This window comes from Leuresthes tenuis, unplaced genomic scaffold (assembly GCF_036924035.1).
Source record: "Leuresthes tenuis unplaced genomic scaffold, fLeuTen1.0.hap1 SCAF_15, whole genome shotgun sequence".
In the NCBI taxonomy this organism is placed as follows: Eukaryota; Metazoa; Chordata; class Actinopteri; order Atheriniformes; family Atherinopsidae; genus Leuresthes; species Leuresthes tenuis.
Genome location: NW_027325369.1, coordinates 28,416,694 through 28,432,270, shown reverse-complemented (window position 1 = coordinate 28,432,270; position 15,577 = coordinate 28,416,694). Strand labels below are relative to the sequence as shown.

Below are 15,577 nucleotides of genomic sequence, written 5' to 3'. Positions count from 1 at the left end.
CTAATTCCTCTTCCAAACAGCTCAGTGATGAGAGTGGGTCAACCAATACCCTGAAAGTTGGCAGTTTGATTCTGCTCTCACTGTTGAAAGACTGCTTAACTGACAGCTGGCAAAGTGCAAGTCCACCTCCATTCCACAAGGTATCATTGAGGGATTGTAGAAACTCTCCTTTACCTACTGTTTTATTATTTGTGCGTTTTTGCAGTTTTGTAACACATATTGTGGTATAATCATTGTTTCTTGTTTCTTGTCAATTTGTCCTTGTCTTAACCTCGTCTGTACGTTTGAAATGCTGTTTTCCTTTTTCCTGATGCAGTACTGCAGTATCCTGTTAATTATCACCCTGCTTCCCTGTGCTTGTGTGGATAACTTTCCAGTTTACTGTAGCTGTAAGCTATAATTATTCCCTTTTATTTTTATTTTTCCACCTGTCTACCTCTCAGTTTAGTGCTGTATTTGGTTCTTGCGCTCTCCAACCTTAAGACTCCCCAGAGATGATCAGCCAGGGTTAAATCAGGATATTCCTGGATCTTATTGGGTTCCTTCACCTTTGCAGTACTGCCTTGGCTGTATACTGAGGGTCATTCTCCTGCCAAATTGTAAACCTGGTCCAACCTCCTGAGTGCACTGGAACAGGTTTTCTTTTTGGATATTTCCTGACTTCATTCCATTCAACCTTCTCTGAACCTTCACAAGGTTGACAGCTCCACGGAATAATGCTGCCACCACCGTACGCGATCATTTGTGTGGTAGTGGCTTGGTTTTTTTTACATATAGGGATTAGACTGACAAGTTGACGTTGGTTTAATCAGTTTCTCAAACTCTGACAGTCCTTTTGGTTCTTTTACTTTGTAATTCAAAGTGTTGCTTGGTTGCTCACAGATTCAGACTGCACCAAGAGTGACTGAAAGTTTTTGTTTACCAACCTTACCAAAGCCAGACTCACCTGCTGTCTCAATAGACAGACACATTGAAATGTGTTTTAGCAGATTGTCAGTTCTTTATGATGTTTGAGCAACATATTTTTGACCAAGTTATATGCCTATAGCACTGTAGGTGTCACTTTCTTTAGATTTCAAATGAAAAAAACATTTATACAGTAAGGAGACAGTTTAAGGAGACAGTTTACGCTGACTTCAAACTAAGTTTTCAGAATTCTCTTTCTTGTCCATCAGCATTAAACTTAGTTGTGTCTGTCCTGAATGCCATACTACCAATACTTCAAATATAGACAGACACATTGAAATGTGTTTTAGCAGATTGTCAGTTCTTTATGATGTTTGAGCAACATATTTTTGACCAAGTTATATGCCTATAGCACTGTAGGTGTCACTTTCTTTAGATTTCAAATGAAAAAAACATTTATACAGTAAGGAGACAGTTTAAGGAGGCAGTTTACGCTGACTTCAAACTAAGTTTTCAGAATTCTCTTTCTTGTCCATCAGCATTAAACTTAGTTGTGTCTTTCCTGAATGCCATACTACCAATAATCTAAAATGCAAATCTCCAAACTTGAAGAACACTGTACCCATACCTGTTTCCTTGTTGTTTGCCACCCTCAATGAGAATAGCAGCTCAAGTATTTAAAACACAAAAGAGGGGAAGCTGTGACATAGAAGGTCATAAATGAAAAGGGAGAGCATGTGAGGTGGAGCAATGAACATCCGTGTAGTGAAGTGGGAGACAGAAAGAGGAGCTAACGTCCGGAGCGGCAGTGGAGAGTGCTGAGTGGGTGGGGTGGTGGAGGAGGAGAGCCGAAGCTGGAGCTTGTGGTCTCAGCCTCCTTCTCAGAATTATCCCTCAGTGACGCAGGCTCCTCCACACACATCCTGACAGCTGCTCCCTGCCTGGTTACAGCGCTGCTCGGCCAGTCCAATAACATTCATGTTGATTTCCGCTTTAATGTGTGACTTTTTCCCCTGGGTTTACCAATACAGCTGCATTTAGCCTCATTAGTACATGTTCACTTATTACTTCTGATCTCTGTCTAATCTATAAGCCTGTGGGACCGCATTGTCGCACACATTAGGTCTTCTTTTTAAATGAAGATGAGCTATGAAGACAATAAGCCTTTTGTCTGTTTTTCCCTAGTGAGGGCAGGCAGAGCAGAAAACCCTGGATGCTTGAAAGGTATAGCTGAAGGGCGCTGTAATTGTTCAGACATCCTAACCTCCATTTTCATAATGGTTCTTTTATATCAAAGCACTGTAGCAATAAAATAAAGGCATAATCATCTTTCCAGAAAGTTGTCAATTAGAAATTTGAAGAGCTGAATGATGTACTTTTAGTTTCAAAATAACTGAAATTCATTAAAATAAGGTCATAGTCCTGGGAAATACACCAAGTAGCAGCCAGTAGTAGCCATTTTCTCTGAAAACAGCATCATCATCTTGATCTCAAGTAACCACATCATCTGTCAGCTGAATACACCACATCTTAAAGGTGATTTACTGGATTTGGTGACTAAGGACGTCACAAGCATTACAAAAATGACTCCAAACACACAAGAACCAGCTTGACTAAGAACAATACCTAACTTCAAACACTTATGATGTGAGCAAAGAACACAACAAAGCAGGTAATCCAAATTTGAGTAAAAGTCCAAAAGAAAATAATCCAACACAGCCAATGACGGTGAGAAATTGGGGAGCAACTAATCTGTAAGTAAGAAAGTGATCTGGCAAAATATAAAGAAACTCTGGAAGAAAGGGAGAGATAATGTGTGATGAAGGATAGGTGTGTGGCAGTCAGCAAACAAAAGCCTTGGGTCCAGCTGAGTAGTCTTTTTTGCTGAAGAAAGTTCCTTCCTGAGTGAAATGACCTGGAAGTATTTGAGCAGCAGACAAGATGAGAGCTGAACACATTCTCTACATGCTAAAGAATGGAGCTTCTGTGCTTTTATCATCTCCTTTAGCATGCAAATTCTATTTTTTTAGAATACAAAAACTCTGGTTTTGTTACTATATTCATGGGAAGTATTAACTCCACAGAATCATTAACACAACCTACATAAAGGCATTTTTGTCATTGGAGGAATAGTCTGTGTTTGTTTTGTTAATTTTTTTCAGTCTAGGTTTTCTAAAACTTGCTGTATTTGTTAAGATCCTGTTTTGTGTTCAATTAGTTTGCTTTTTTGTCCTATTGCCATAATTTGTCTAATCTGCACCTTGTTATCCAATTAGATCTCACTTTGTGCTTGTACTCTCACCTCCTGTGGTTTATTAGTCAATTTATTCTCATTCCTGGTGTCCTTCTGACATTCCTTCAGTCAAATGAATTTTGTTAGTCCTAGTTTGTACTTGAGTTTCAGACATCTTTGTTGTGATTTCACTTCAGTTATGGAAGCCTTGTTTGCCACCTGCCAGTGTCCTTTTTTTCTTCTTTTTTTGACATACCAATTGGTCATTTCTTTTAATCTTTAATCAAAGCTTGATTTTGAGTTAGCATCTGTTCACATGCAGTCAGAGGCTCTGTGTCATCTTATCTCCACGTATGACAGGCAAGCTGACCATATTTGGAGGTACTCTGTACTTGCTATAGTCAGCTTGACCCAAGATGCACCACTCAGAATGACAAGAAAATGTATTAATAAACTATTGTTGTCACATATCTGTTCTGTGTTCAGCCAAGTATCCTGCTCAGACCTGATTGAGGTCTCAGTGGTATATTTTTCTCTCTTTCCTAATAAAATAATCATCCTCAGGAAACAATCTGCTCTTCAATTTGTTTGTCACACCTGCCTCCTGTTATTTGTATTGTGGCCAGCATCCATCTTCTCACTTACCTAAACACAGACACTGGTAGAGGTGTCCTTTTGTGCAAGATAGATCATATACAACCATTTAAATATAAAATTTGACCTCACGGAGACTTTGAAATGCCAAGAAGAAATAAACATGTTCCTTTGTTTAATAGGAAAAGCAGTTTTTATGTATTTATAGATAATTTATCCATTCATGACAACTGTATGAGGAGACATTATTTTTATATGATTGACCAATTTAAATATTAAGACTCAAGATTAAGAATTATGATGTGAAGGACCACTCTGAGTTACAGTTGTGTTCAGTTCAGTCAGATCAATTAGCTCTGCTATAACCCAAGCCAGTGAGCTCTCAGGCTTTTTACTGTTCTGCTTTCTTATACGTTGAAGTGCTTTAATGGTTATTGAGTGTAATCTGTGTCCTAATTTATGTTTGCTTGGTAGCATATAACTGTGCACTGTTCACAAGACAGCTGTTGTGAACAGAGCTGTACAGACCTGTCTGAAAAGGGAGCTTTTGCGTTGTATCTCTGTGGCATTTGGTCCAAAGCATGTCATAAACCTTTCATTAAGACCTCAGGAAAGTGTTTCAGCTTGTTAAAAAAAGGGCATAAATGCCACTTCTCTATGTTTTTTATTTTCAGCCATGTAACAAGACATACTGTTTTTTTGCTGTTTATGTAGCATCAAAGTGTGTGACATGTTTCACAAGGAGAGGTAAAGCATCATGAGAGTGAAACTTGGTATAGTCACGCAAAAATACTTCAGCTTTTGAGCTGATTAGATTCTCATTCCACCTCGGTTTTACTGTGGCTACAAGGAAAAAAATATATTAAGCTACGACATTGTGAGGACTTGGGGGGATTTCCATGGTGATATTATTAGTATCAGAGCAATTTATCTTCCTTTGACAGACAGTCTTTCACTGAACGATTGGGACATTCCTGAATGTCCTTTATCTGTTTCCTTACAGCCTATTCATGGAACCCGAGCTGGCTGCCCGAGGCCACAGACATGGTGACAAGCAGCTAGTATCACCATGGACTTTTTCCATAATGACTTTAAATTAAAAAAAAACTGAACTGAATAAGTCATCATGTCATTAAATGTACTGAAAATGGTCAATTCTGGTCAGACCTTCCTTATCAGTTGCTCTCATTGCAGTACCTAATATCACTGGTCATGATACAATTATACATTATATAAAGTGCAACATCATATATCCGTTTCTGCCACATGCACTAAGAGATACGCTCACATTCTCAACGCAGACTCTGCATGTAAGATTTGGATTGCCTTTAATTCAGCATCCTTAAGTCCTATTGAACCACTTCCTAGTGATTCAAAAGGCACAATCAGCTTTTTGAAAAGATCTCTGCCTTTCTATAGTTGATCAAATTGTCCCATTTAAAACCAAGAAAAAAAACTCCTTTTAGCTCTCAAAAGAATCTGTAGAAAATCTAAACACAAGTGAAAGTCAAACAGCTCTGAAGTAAAACACTGTGCTCTTAAGAAACAAATGTTAATTTATCAGAGAGCAGTTATCCTGTAACAACTATAGTCCTAAATGCTGTTTCCGGTAATTAATACTGTTACTAATGGATCCCCTCGTGTTTTCAAGAATCTGCCTGAAGTATACATAATTCATTTCATGATTAAAGTGGAAAATATCAGAACTCAAATGCAGCCTGATTCTCGCAGAAGTATTCCCCACTATCACCCCTATCATTAACATTTTCAGTATATCTCTGTTTTAAACCTACTGTTGTTCATCAACTTCAATCTAACTTAGACCCCTTATGTTAAGGTAACTATTACCAACGGTCCTTTTAGTCTAAAGTTCTGAAGAAAGTTATCTCCTAACAGGTGATATAACTCATGAATGATAACAGTATTTTTAACAGCTTCCAGTGTGGTTTTAGAGCGCCTCATAGTACAGAGACAGCTCTTGTTAATGTGACCAGTGACCTATTACTTAGTGAAGGTAGAGGAGACTGCTCAATGTCAGTTCTTTCGGACTGAAGTACCACTTTTGATATCACAATGTCCTTTTGCATTGTTTAGAGTGGTGGGCTTGAATCAAGAGTTCAGTGCTTGACATATTCAATTCAATTCAATTCAATTTTATTTATATAGCGCCAGATTACAACAATTGTCATCTCAAGGCACTTAAGTAATATAGTCCAATTCAAGCCAATTGGAATTCAATTCATTGTAATCATAATCCAATTAATTCATATAGAGCCAATTCAAAACATTAATATCCTAGCTAAGGAAACCAACAGATTGCACCGAAAGTTGTCTTCAGTCCAATCTCCCGTCCTGAGCGTGCCTGAGGCAACTGTGGAAAGGAACGACTCCCTTTTAACAGGAAGAAACCTCTGGCAGAACCAGACTCAGGAAGGGTGGCCATCCGCCTCGACCAGCTGGGGTTTGAGAAGACAGAAAAGAGGGAAAAGAAGGGGCAAAAACACCATAACGCCATTCAAAGGATATCTGTTGGAACAGGGAAACATACGTTAATAACCACAATAATGTCACATGTACATAAAATCAATTGTGAAATTAAACAGGGGGAAAAAAGAGAGCAAAGTGAGGAAAGGTGTGACAGATGAGGTCCCCCAGCAGTCTAAGCCTATAGCAGCTTAACTATGGGATGTTTCAGGATTACCTGAGCCATCCCTAACTATAAGCCTTATCGAAAAGGAAAGTTTTAAGCCTAATCTTAAAAGTGGAAAGGGTGTCTGCTTCCCGGACATTTACTGGCAGCTTATTCCACAAGAGAGGGGCCTGATAACTGAAGGCTCTACCTCCCATTCTATGTACATATGCCCGTACATATCCAATAGAGCCCTTCAGGATACTTTGAATTATTTCCTAACTTGCGCCGTAATGGCTCAGCTGCTAACTCTTGGTCAGCCTTTTCAAGGCAATATTGCACATTAAGATTTTTATATTGATGAGACTCAGCTGTACATGTTGATAAAACCCACAGATTCCAAAATCTCAGCGATCGTTCTGTTTTGTCCCCCAAATTCTTTCAGTCCTGTTGGTTTTAATATTGGCAGTTTTCCAAGTAATATCACTCTGGCTGCAGGAATCCAGGGATAACATTTAATTCTAACCTTATTGTGTTCTTCAGTCATGTTTTTCCAGTTTAAGACCATCCAAAAAAAGTATATCTTGAAGCTCACCTTCAAAGCCTTAAATGACCCCCAAATACATCTCAGACATATTAATCTGGTATGTTCCTTCCTGACCATTGAGATTGTGCAGATGGTGCCCTTCTAACTTTTCCTAGATCACAGTTAGATAAGTTAGAAGTGAGATCAAATGTTTTCCATTAGTGTCCCCCTTAAAGCCACCTTCAAATCCCTCTTTAAAACTTTCCTCTTTGAGGTAGCTTCTGTCAAGGTCTCCGGCATTCATCAAACGTTTTTATGTGCTTTTCATCAACATCCATCCTACTCTAACTCACCTAATCCCTTCTTGTAAAGCATTTTGTTACATTGTTAGGAAAAGCGCTCACAAATAATACTTCATTATTCTTAATAATATCATTCACCAGAAAAATGAGACAGATAGTAGGCCTGAGACCTCTCATACAACAGAGGAAGACCATGTTTGCATAAGAAAGAGCTGCTCCTGACATGAGAGGCTGTTCAGCAGGTGTAATTAACGGTAGAAGAAAAGAAATCATGACAGTTCCGACCTTAATGACCCCTCGAGTGTATGACACGCACAGCCAGCAAATGCACAAAGTCATTCACAAAGACCAGACACAATGAGGAGATAAACAGTGAATATTTGGGGTATTTCATTTTTCATCTCACATTTAATTTCCCAATTCTTCAAAATCTAAAATCTTCCTCTTGATTTCATAAAAATTATGCTACTCAGTGGCTTTATGTAGTTACTATAATTTTTTGATTGATTTCCTTTCTTTTCTCAGCGGCATATACAGCAACAATATTATTTTACTTTGGGGAATAATAAAGTTACTTTAAAGTTACTTTCATGACTGTTCTGCCTCAGATTCAAGACATCTCAAACTGCACTCCACTGTGATCCTTTTGAATGTGATGCCTCCTCATCCTTTCACTAACTCATGCGTCTATCTGATCTCTAATGGTGCCATTTTAGAGTAAAGGTGTTAGTACATTTACACTTTAGTGTTTTCACTAAAATGTGGTCATTTTAAGTTTTTCTACATGCATAACAGCAATTATTTGGCTTGCAGTAAAACAAATTAGTTAGTGAAAGAGCTGAATTATTTTTATTTCACAGACTATGACATGACCAGAGAGATCTGAGAAGTTGTGATACATAGGTGCAGTGTATTGATGTTTCATGCAGCTTATTGCCTTCAGTAACTTGTACAGATTTCTTAAATCTCATAATCAATCTTGAGCTTTTCAGTGTTGTTGTGTGCACCATACATCAGCTTGTGAAATGTGTTGCATGATATTGTTGGATTGATGTCATTCTCCTCCAGGTTCTGCCACACATTCTCTCCGCAGCAGGTGAAAGAGTTCAAGTTTTCCATCTGCTTATTGTCTGAGCCCAGAGTGGAAATGCTGAGAGTGGAAACACCTCCAGTGTCACTTGGTCATTTGGAAATGTTCAGGTTGAAGATGCATGTTGTGTTGTGGCATACAAAGTGTGGTGATTTACTGCCTTTTGTTGCTCTTTCCTTGTGTTGTTCTTGCGCAGCTCGTGTTGATATTTTATTGTAACTGTACTATAACTGTAACTCATCTTCTTGCAATGTTGCAGATAGTAACAGGAGATTAAAATAATCACGAAACATAGTCAAGGTCTCATCTCCGAACAGCCCAATATCCCAGCACAGTCTAACAGCATTACACGAGATATTCACAAAACGGAATGATTATTGCTCTTAACAAGCAGAGAAGGTCCGTATTCGGAAGCAGAAAAGTGTGATGGTTCATTCCTGCTTGTCATCAGTGAGCTCTGAGATTCTTTTCTCTTTGACTTGATGCTTTCAACGGTTCATTTGTCTTAAACATCACTTTTGTTTCCTTTTTTTTTTTTTTTTTTACAAAGATACTTGTTTGTTTTGGTCAAGTTTAGGCATCTGAACCAAACGTGATGTCAGGGTGGTTAAGACCAGGGTAAAAGTACCGGGAATGGATTCAATCTGTCACTGTATAAAGCAAGAAATGACACAAAAACATCAACAAAATGATGTCGTCAAGATCTGACATGAACTGCAGTGATATAACTATGCTGTTTACTGATACCAAGTGGGAGAATCCCATCCACTCGTAGTTCATAGCATGCAGTGACATGGAAAAGGCTAAATATCGTATGTTTTATTCATGAGACCTGAAAGCTAAAAAATTCTTGGTTACAAAAATCACAAGGTACCTTAAGATAGATCTTCACACAAAGTCTGTAATTTATTCTCACTTTTCAAGCTCACGTGTAAAAGTCCTGCCATATCTGAGGAATTATTCAATACTTTGAATAAAGTAATACATTACTTTGAGTGGCGTGCTATGTTCGGCACAAACTAAATAATTTTTTTACTTATGCTTGTTTCATAACTTAATAAACAACCAAATAAATACAAAAAAGAACAGTGTGGACTTGGGAGAAGTTGTGAAATACACTAAACTGCAATTCTACAAAATTTGATGTAGCAAGAATAAAGCACAACACGAAACGACTATATCTATTTTGTTCAAAGCGATAACCTATAAGACAGTGTCTTTATTGAATATCTGACACTTACATACCTTGGACAAATACCACCAGATGTGCGCTAATAACAGATACAGACTTGTACCAGTGCAGGAGCCTCCAGGGCAAAAAAAGCTGAGATGCATAGAACCCTGACTCAGGTCCTTGTGGCTGCAAGAGGAAAACTGACTCCAGATTGTACAATGCAACAATTGAAACAAAACATGACACAAAGAAGGACCTAAAATGGTGTCTGATTCATCTTTCAAGAAATCTTAATAATTTTGTCTATCGCTTTACCACCAAAATTTCACTGTATGAATGAAAGTTGAACCTCAGACTCAAGAGGAGTAGTGTGGTTTTCAAGGTCATGGAAAAGTCATCCAGGTTTTTACCCTTGTGGAGTCATTAAGGGGTGAGGACAGTTTGACCATCCAGTTTAGATGTGTTTTATAGATTTGGAGAAGGCTTACAACCGTGCCTTCAACCCTGATCTGCTGTATCTCTGAAGAATGAGCTCGAACAGTGGAACAACACACCGACAGTGACGTGCTGAAGTGTCATTAAGGGCTCCTAACAGTTCTTGTCTGCAGTGACTGTCACAGAGGTGGTGCAACAGAAATATTAGGTTTCCATGTTTTTGTCCGTGACATTTTCATTTGTTCTCTAAACCAAAAAATAACATGTTAGATTGTGGTTCCAGTAATTTCAGCCACATCTGTGCGTGCCTATATAGCCCCTCTGCTTTTAACTTCTCAGTCAGAGGTGAGGATGGCTGAATTTACTGTGCAAATAAGTGTTGAGTGCTCTCTGTGGGAAGGGCTTCTGAGTGCAGGAAATTGGAAACTGTGGCTTTCTTGGCCAACCTTTTCCATCATTAAAATTTCCAATGTGTGAATCATTACTTCTAAGATTTTTGTCTATTTCTGACCTCAGAGTAAATCACTTTTATACCGAATTACTATTTCTTGGTTTTTCAGAGGCCATATCTGAGGTTTGTAATGGCCCATATTTGGCCTTGAATGATGGCACTAGAACAAGATGCAGCCACAGATCCACAGCTGACCCTACAAGGCTTGCGGTAATCCATGTTAGGCCTGTAGGATGTTAGGATGTAATGTGATTGTGGAGGAGAGGTGGGCGCCGAGTCTGACAGACTGTGGACGGTGTGAGAAAGTGTTTTATCCAGATGCAGGTGGAATAACCACAAAAGTAAACAATTCTCTTTTCCTTAGCACTTGTCTTGTTGGTAAACATAATGAGGTTAAATAAAAAATACACACAAGGGACAATGTACATATTTTTGTGTAATTTATTAGAGATTAATTTCCAATGAAGCTGCTGTCATTCACCTTTTATTGTTGTTGATGTACACTAAACACATCAGAAATTGTTACTAAAAATCTGTCCATGAAGACTATGTGTCTACTCACAATTGCTTGGGGCATTTTCAGACTGTCACTCTGCTCTAATAAAATCCAGATTTTATAACTGTTGCATTACCAAACAAAACCAATACAGTAACGTACAGACAACATCTGGCTATACGTATGTGTATATTGATCTACAAAGAAGTTATGTGTCAGAATGTCCCGAATGTTTTCCCAGTCAATAGCACGCCGTTGGACATACCTTGGTCATAAACTCGATTTTGCTCCTGTGAATGTCCACTGGGACAAGGACTGTGGCTCAGTTAAACTGTGCTGAGTGAGAAACCCTCAAAAGCAAAAAAATTTAGGATTGGACCTTTAGACTGATCAAAATTTGGATAGATTCTTGTACTAGAAAAGTCAAAGTATGCTCAAAGGAGCCTTTACTATCTGTAAGATAACCTACACCTGTTTTGACCAGTCTAAGTTTTCATGTAGTTTAGTTAACATTTTCTTCTAAGTTCAGCTTTGTGAGATCGGGTGTACTGTGCCTTTAAGACGACCCGGATGTGTTTTTTTCATGCACCGGAAAAACAAGCGTTCAATGTGACCTGCTTTCGATAAAGTTGTGTCTTTTAATTGTAATTTAAACTCCTCATAATGTTTCTTACCACCGCGAACTGTGAGTATCTAATTCCTATAATGAATGCAGTGAAGGACGCCTGTTAACACCGCGTCGTCCTTGTATATTCAGTTAGTTATAGCGTCGGCTTAGCTAACATGCTAATGCTAAACATGAACATTTCTACTGGAATGTATACCTACCGTCATCATCAAACTTATATCTACTGTATAAGTCTTTTAAAAATTTTTGTTGTGAGTTCAGCAGTTACCTTTCAATGTAGCTGTATAAATGTATATACATTTATAAGAGTTACATTTCTAGAAGTCTTGTCTATAATTCAAACGCATTTTCTGTGCTCTCTTCTTTTTTTCAGTGGCCAAAGCAAAATCCAAGTAAGTGAAATGGCTGGACCTACGGTATTGTAAAAACTCTAAATCCAGCCCTTTTTTCTTTATATTAAGCTTCGAAGCAGCCAGACTTTCCTGAAATATCTTAAGATGGTCTTGAGCAGTAGTAATCCTGGTTTATTTTGGGGGACATTGGCTGTCTTTTCAATCATTTTCAGTACAGTCCTGAATAATTTCAGGTATGAATCGTTCAAGCATAGCATAAAAAAGACTTACGAGATGAGCCAGTGTTGTGTCCATACAGTACAAACAACTTGGCAAAGATCCAATTTTAAATAGTCTCTTTAGGTACTTTGCTACTAGCAGCCTGTCACAAAGATGCATCATTTGTTCCCATTTCTTTAGTTGCATTTGTGAAAATGCCAAAGGTAACACAGTTTGACAGTCAGAAAAAAAAGCACTTTTGCAGCAGCAAGGTGATTCCCAAGGAGCTATTAGCTGAAAACTTGGCATATCTCAGCATGGTGTGCAGTGTGTCCTTAAAACTTTGAGGAAACTGGACAAGTGGAGGACAAAAGAAGAAGTGTCAGGCCTGATAAACTATCCACAGCAGATGAACAGTATCTGAAAGTGATGTCCTTAAGAAAGAGGAAAAAATCCAGCAAAGACCTGATAAATAAATGAGGGGTGGTTCAAGGCCTTTTCACAGCACTTTATTTTTTGCTATCAAACGATCCTGAGTGTACTCAGCATTTCACAGTTGTGTTGTCCTCCTCCAGGACCATCCTGGTGCAGATGATGAGTGCTGCAGGAACAGGTTATTTCTTCAACACAAAGAGGAACCGCCTCAGAGAGAAACTGGTGCTGCGCAAACATGATCCATTCGGTAAGTTGTGACCGACTGAGTGTTCTCCTCAGAGCCGGGACGCACATGAAAGCTTTAAATCACTCCCCACAGAGATTCATCAAAGTCAGACTCAATAGGACTTTTGAGCTGATGTTAATTCCGGAACAGTGAGAACACTCAACAACCATGAACTGCTTAAAACGGCTAAGAATCCTAAGTCGTCACCAACATTGCATTGCAGCGCCGTGTATATATATCACAACGCTTTGACTGTCTCAGACATCAATAGGAAAGTGTAAAGGTTTAAAACAAGCTCATGTAAGACTCCAAAGGAGCTACAGGTAGACATTCGTGACTAAAGTGGTGGTGGACTGTTCCACTGTGCATTGGTAGTGCTCAAACAGGAGGTTTGTTTCTGTAATCTGCACCTCCCCATCTCTCTCCTGTGTCCTTGATGTTGGAGCATCTTGAAAGCTTTCAGTTCTTAAATGCAAAGCACGAGGAGCTTTAAGTGAGGATGCTCATGAATATCTATTTTGGAAGTCTTATCTTGAGCTGTGACTCATTGATCCCACATTGCAAACTGAATTTCAGGCACATATGGTTTATGTCGTCATGGTCAAAGCTGACGTTCATGAAACCGATTGTAAAATACAGCAGTAGGCTATAACAAAACCACTCATCACACTTAACTAATGCTAATTTAAAATGCCTGCTCCAAAACAAGGTTGCTTTATTTAATGTATGCATTTCCACCTTAAGCAATCATTACAGCAAATTCATTTTGACTCAAAAAAGCACAAGCACTGTTTTAATGAAGGCTGCATGCCATTTCTGTGGAGCAGGAGCAGAAGTGGAATGCAGCCCCATTTAATACAGCTGAGATTAGTATCATATGTTGAATTACTTGTTTATATGTGGTAAGTCATATAGCCATACTGAACACTGTGGGATAGCTCATGTTTTCTTAATATTTCCGCCGCCTGTCTGTCACCTCCGCTTCTCATGGCTCAGGTGGGAAGAACTAAGACGGGACGTACAAACTAAGAGACATAAGGTCGGGGTGTAAAAAATTGAAAAATATTAAGGTCCATTCATCAAACACTAATGAACGGCAAAGCATTACAGTTACACCAAATACTCAATAAAGCTTAGACATTTCATTAAAATTAACCAGAGTTTGTACAGATCACATTAATTTCAAGCTGTTTAATCTGTCTTTAATTGTTTTGACCACTAATAGATTTATCCTAAATAAATAAAAGTTCATTATCAGGATTATTTAAATATCACTGGTGTAAATGCTTGAATCACTGCGAACATCAGGGTCAGAAGTCAGTTAATGGGGGGAGTAAATATTCCAGCCTCAGAAATAATTAACACTGATTTTATCTGTTTTCTTTAACTTGCACTCGTCAGTGTTGCAGACTGAGCATCTGCGTGTGAGCACGCTGTGGGAGAAGCTTTTTGTAGACTGTAGAAATGACCATGACTGCATTTGAAACCCAGCTGAAAGACCAAAAAAACTCGAGCTTACTAATGCAGCTGGTGCTAATGTGCATGCATGTTAAAACATCAGCTCAGAGGTGGTAAATTGTCTCTTGATGTCTGTTTTCCATCTGCCTGCTGTCTTCGCAGTGAACAAGCACGTCCTTTTCTTTGAGAAGAGGAAGATCAAATCAATTTAACGATTCACCGACACATACGGACAACCTGCGAGGGTTGAACAGACTATCTTTATTGTCATGGATTCCACAAAGCGTTGGACAGTCAATGCTTCTGATCGGCTGGCGGCTTCAGAGGATTTCTTCTTGGATCAATAAGAAAAGCTGCAGCTCAGCATGACTGAGCAACAACAGCCTCCAACCTGGTCGGTTGTGGAATAATGTGTTTGCATGGCTCATGATGAAATATTCAGACTGTGTAAGTGTGCTCAAACCATTTGTAAGTTGTGATCTTTTTGGGATAATTCAGTTAAATAAATGATATTGATTACACCCTACACTGTCTGACATGTTCAGTGATCCAACTAACCGAGTCCATAAGACACTTCAGTGGTCAGTCAGTCCAGACTTGCTCCAGTTACTCAGCTGGTCTCAGAACAGTTTGGCCGGTAGGTCCTGTTTGAATGGGAAAGACGTCTGCGTGCCGACGGCCTGCACGCTCACTGCCGCCACCTGATTGGCTCTGCGGGCCATCTCCTCCAGAGGCATTGTGGAGTTATTAGCCATGTAAAATGCCAGTGCTCCGATAAAGCTGTCTCCAGCTCCCTGAGGAGAAACAATCGCACGTTAATGCATTATTAAATCAAATCTGTGGTGCAGAGCTTTTGCTTCTTTTAAGATTTTTTTTTCACTGAGGTTTAACATCATGAAAACAATCAGTAAGCTTCAGCAGGGGGTGCTGTGACATTGGCCTGCCTCTCTTGGGTCTTGTCCTTGTTTTTGGAGCCTGAAGTAGTTTGAAAAACCTTATTTTGTGACGTGGAAGTGTGTCATCAGTTAGCTTATCTACTAAAATATAATTGAAGGGCTTTGATCTTTGATTTTTTTTTTAAGTATTCTTTGTAAACAACCCAGAAAAACCTTAACTGTTCGGTGGAAAGCATTATGGCATGTTTTGTTTTTAAAATCAAACTTGAAAAATTAAAAGGACAAAAAAAAATCAAACAACAGGCGGTTTGTTAATTGTTTTTCGGTCAGCTGAGCAACACATGGCAGTTTTTTATGGTTTCACCATAACTGCCAGCAGCTCTGGTTTTGGCTTCACTGAAAGCACATAAATCTTCCTTTTTTCCCCTCCTCTATTGATAAAGATGGAATGTGCCGTCTACGCCCTGGAGGGGGTTAGTTGGGAGGAAGAGGGGGGGGTTTCGTTGATGGGAAAAGGCACAGTGGTATGTAGGGACACGCTCATGTT

The 15,577-nt window shown here is 38.9% G+C and overlaps 2 protein-coding genes across 4 annotated transcripts in view; one reads left to right on the top strand and one right to left on the bottom strand.

Moving 5' to 3' along the window:
• The first annotated feature begins 11,426 nt into the window (after positions 1 to 11,426).
• mrpl33 (mitochondrial ribosomal protein L33) lies at positions 11,427 to 14,659 on the top strand. Of its 2 annotated transcripts, XM_072365968.1 has the most exons (4): positions 11,427 to 11,521; positions 11,838 to 11,856; positions 12,591 to 12,697; positions 14,297 to 14,659. In XM_072365968.1, the coding sequence occupies exons 1-4, from the start codon at positions 11,500 to 11,502 to the stop codon at positions 14,344 to 14,346; spliced, it is 198 nt and encodes a 65-aa protein (XP_072222069.1). In that variant the 5' UTR covers positions 11,427 to 11,499; the 3' UTR covers positions 14,347 to 14,659. The 2 variants fall into 2 exon arrangements, with proteins under 2 accessions (XP_072222069.1, XP_072222070.1); XM_072365969.1 differs by lacking the exon at positions 11,838 to 11,856 and having other exon boundaries at positions 12,572 to 12,697.
• rbks (ribokinase) overlaps positions 14,377 to 15,577 on the bottom strand; it is a 41,122-nt gene continuing 39,921 nt past the window's right edge. For both annotated transcript variants that reach the window (XM_072365965.1, XM_072365967.1), the window contains one exon: positions 14,377 to 14,928. In XM_072365965.1, coding sequence (XP_072222066.1) covers positions 14,755 to 14,928 — 174 coding nt within the window. In that variant the 3' untranslated portion in view covers positions 14,377 to 14,754. The remainder of the gene's footprint in view (positions 14,929 to 15,577) is intronic.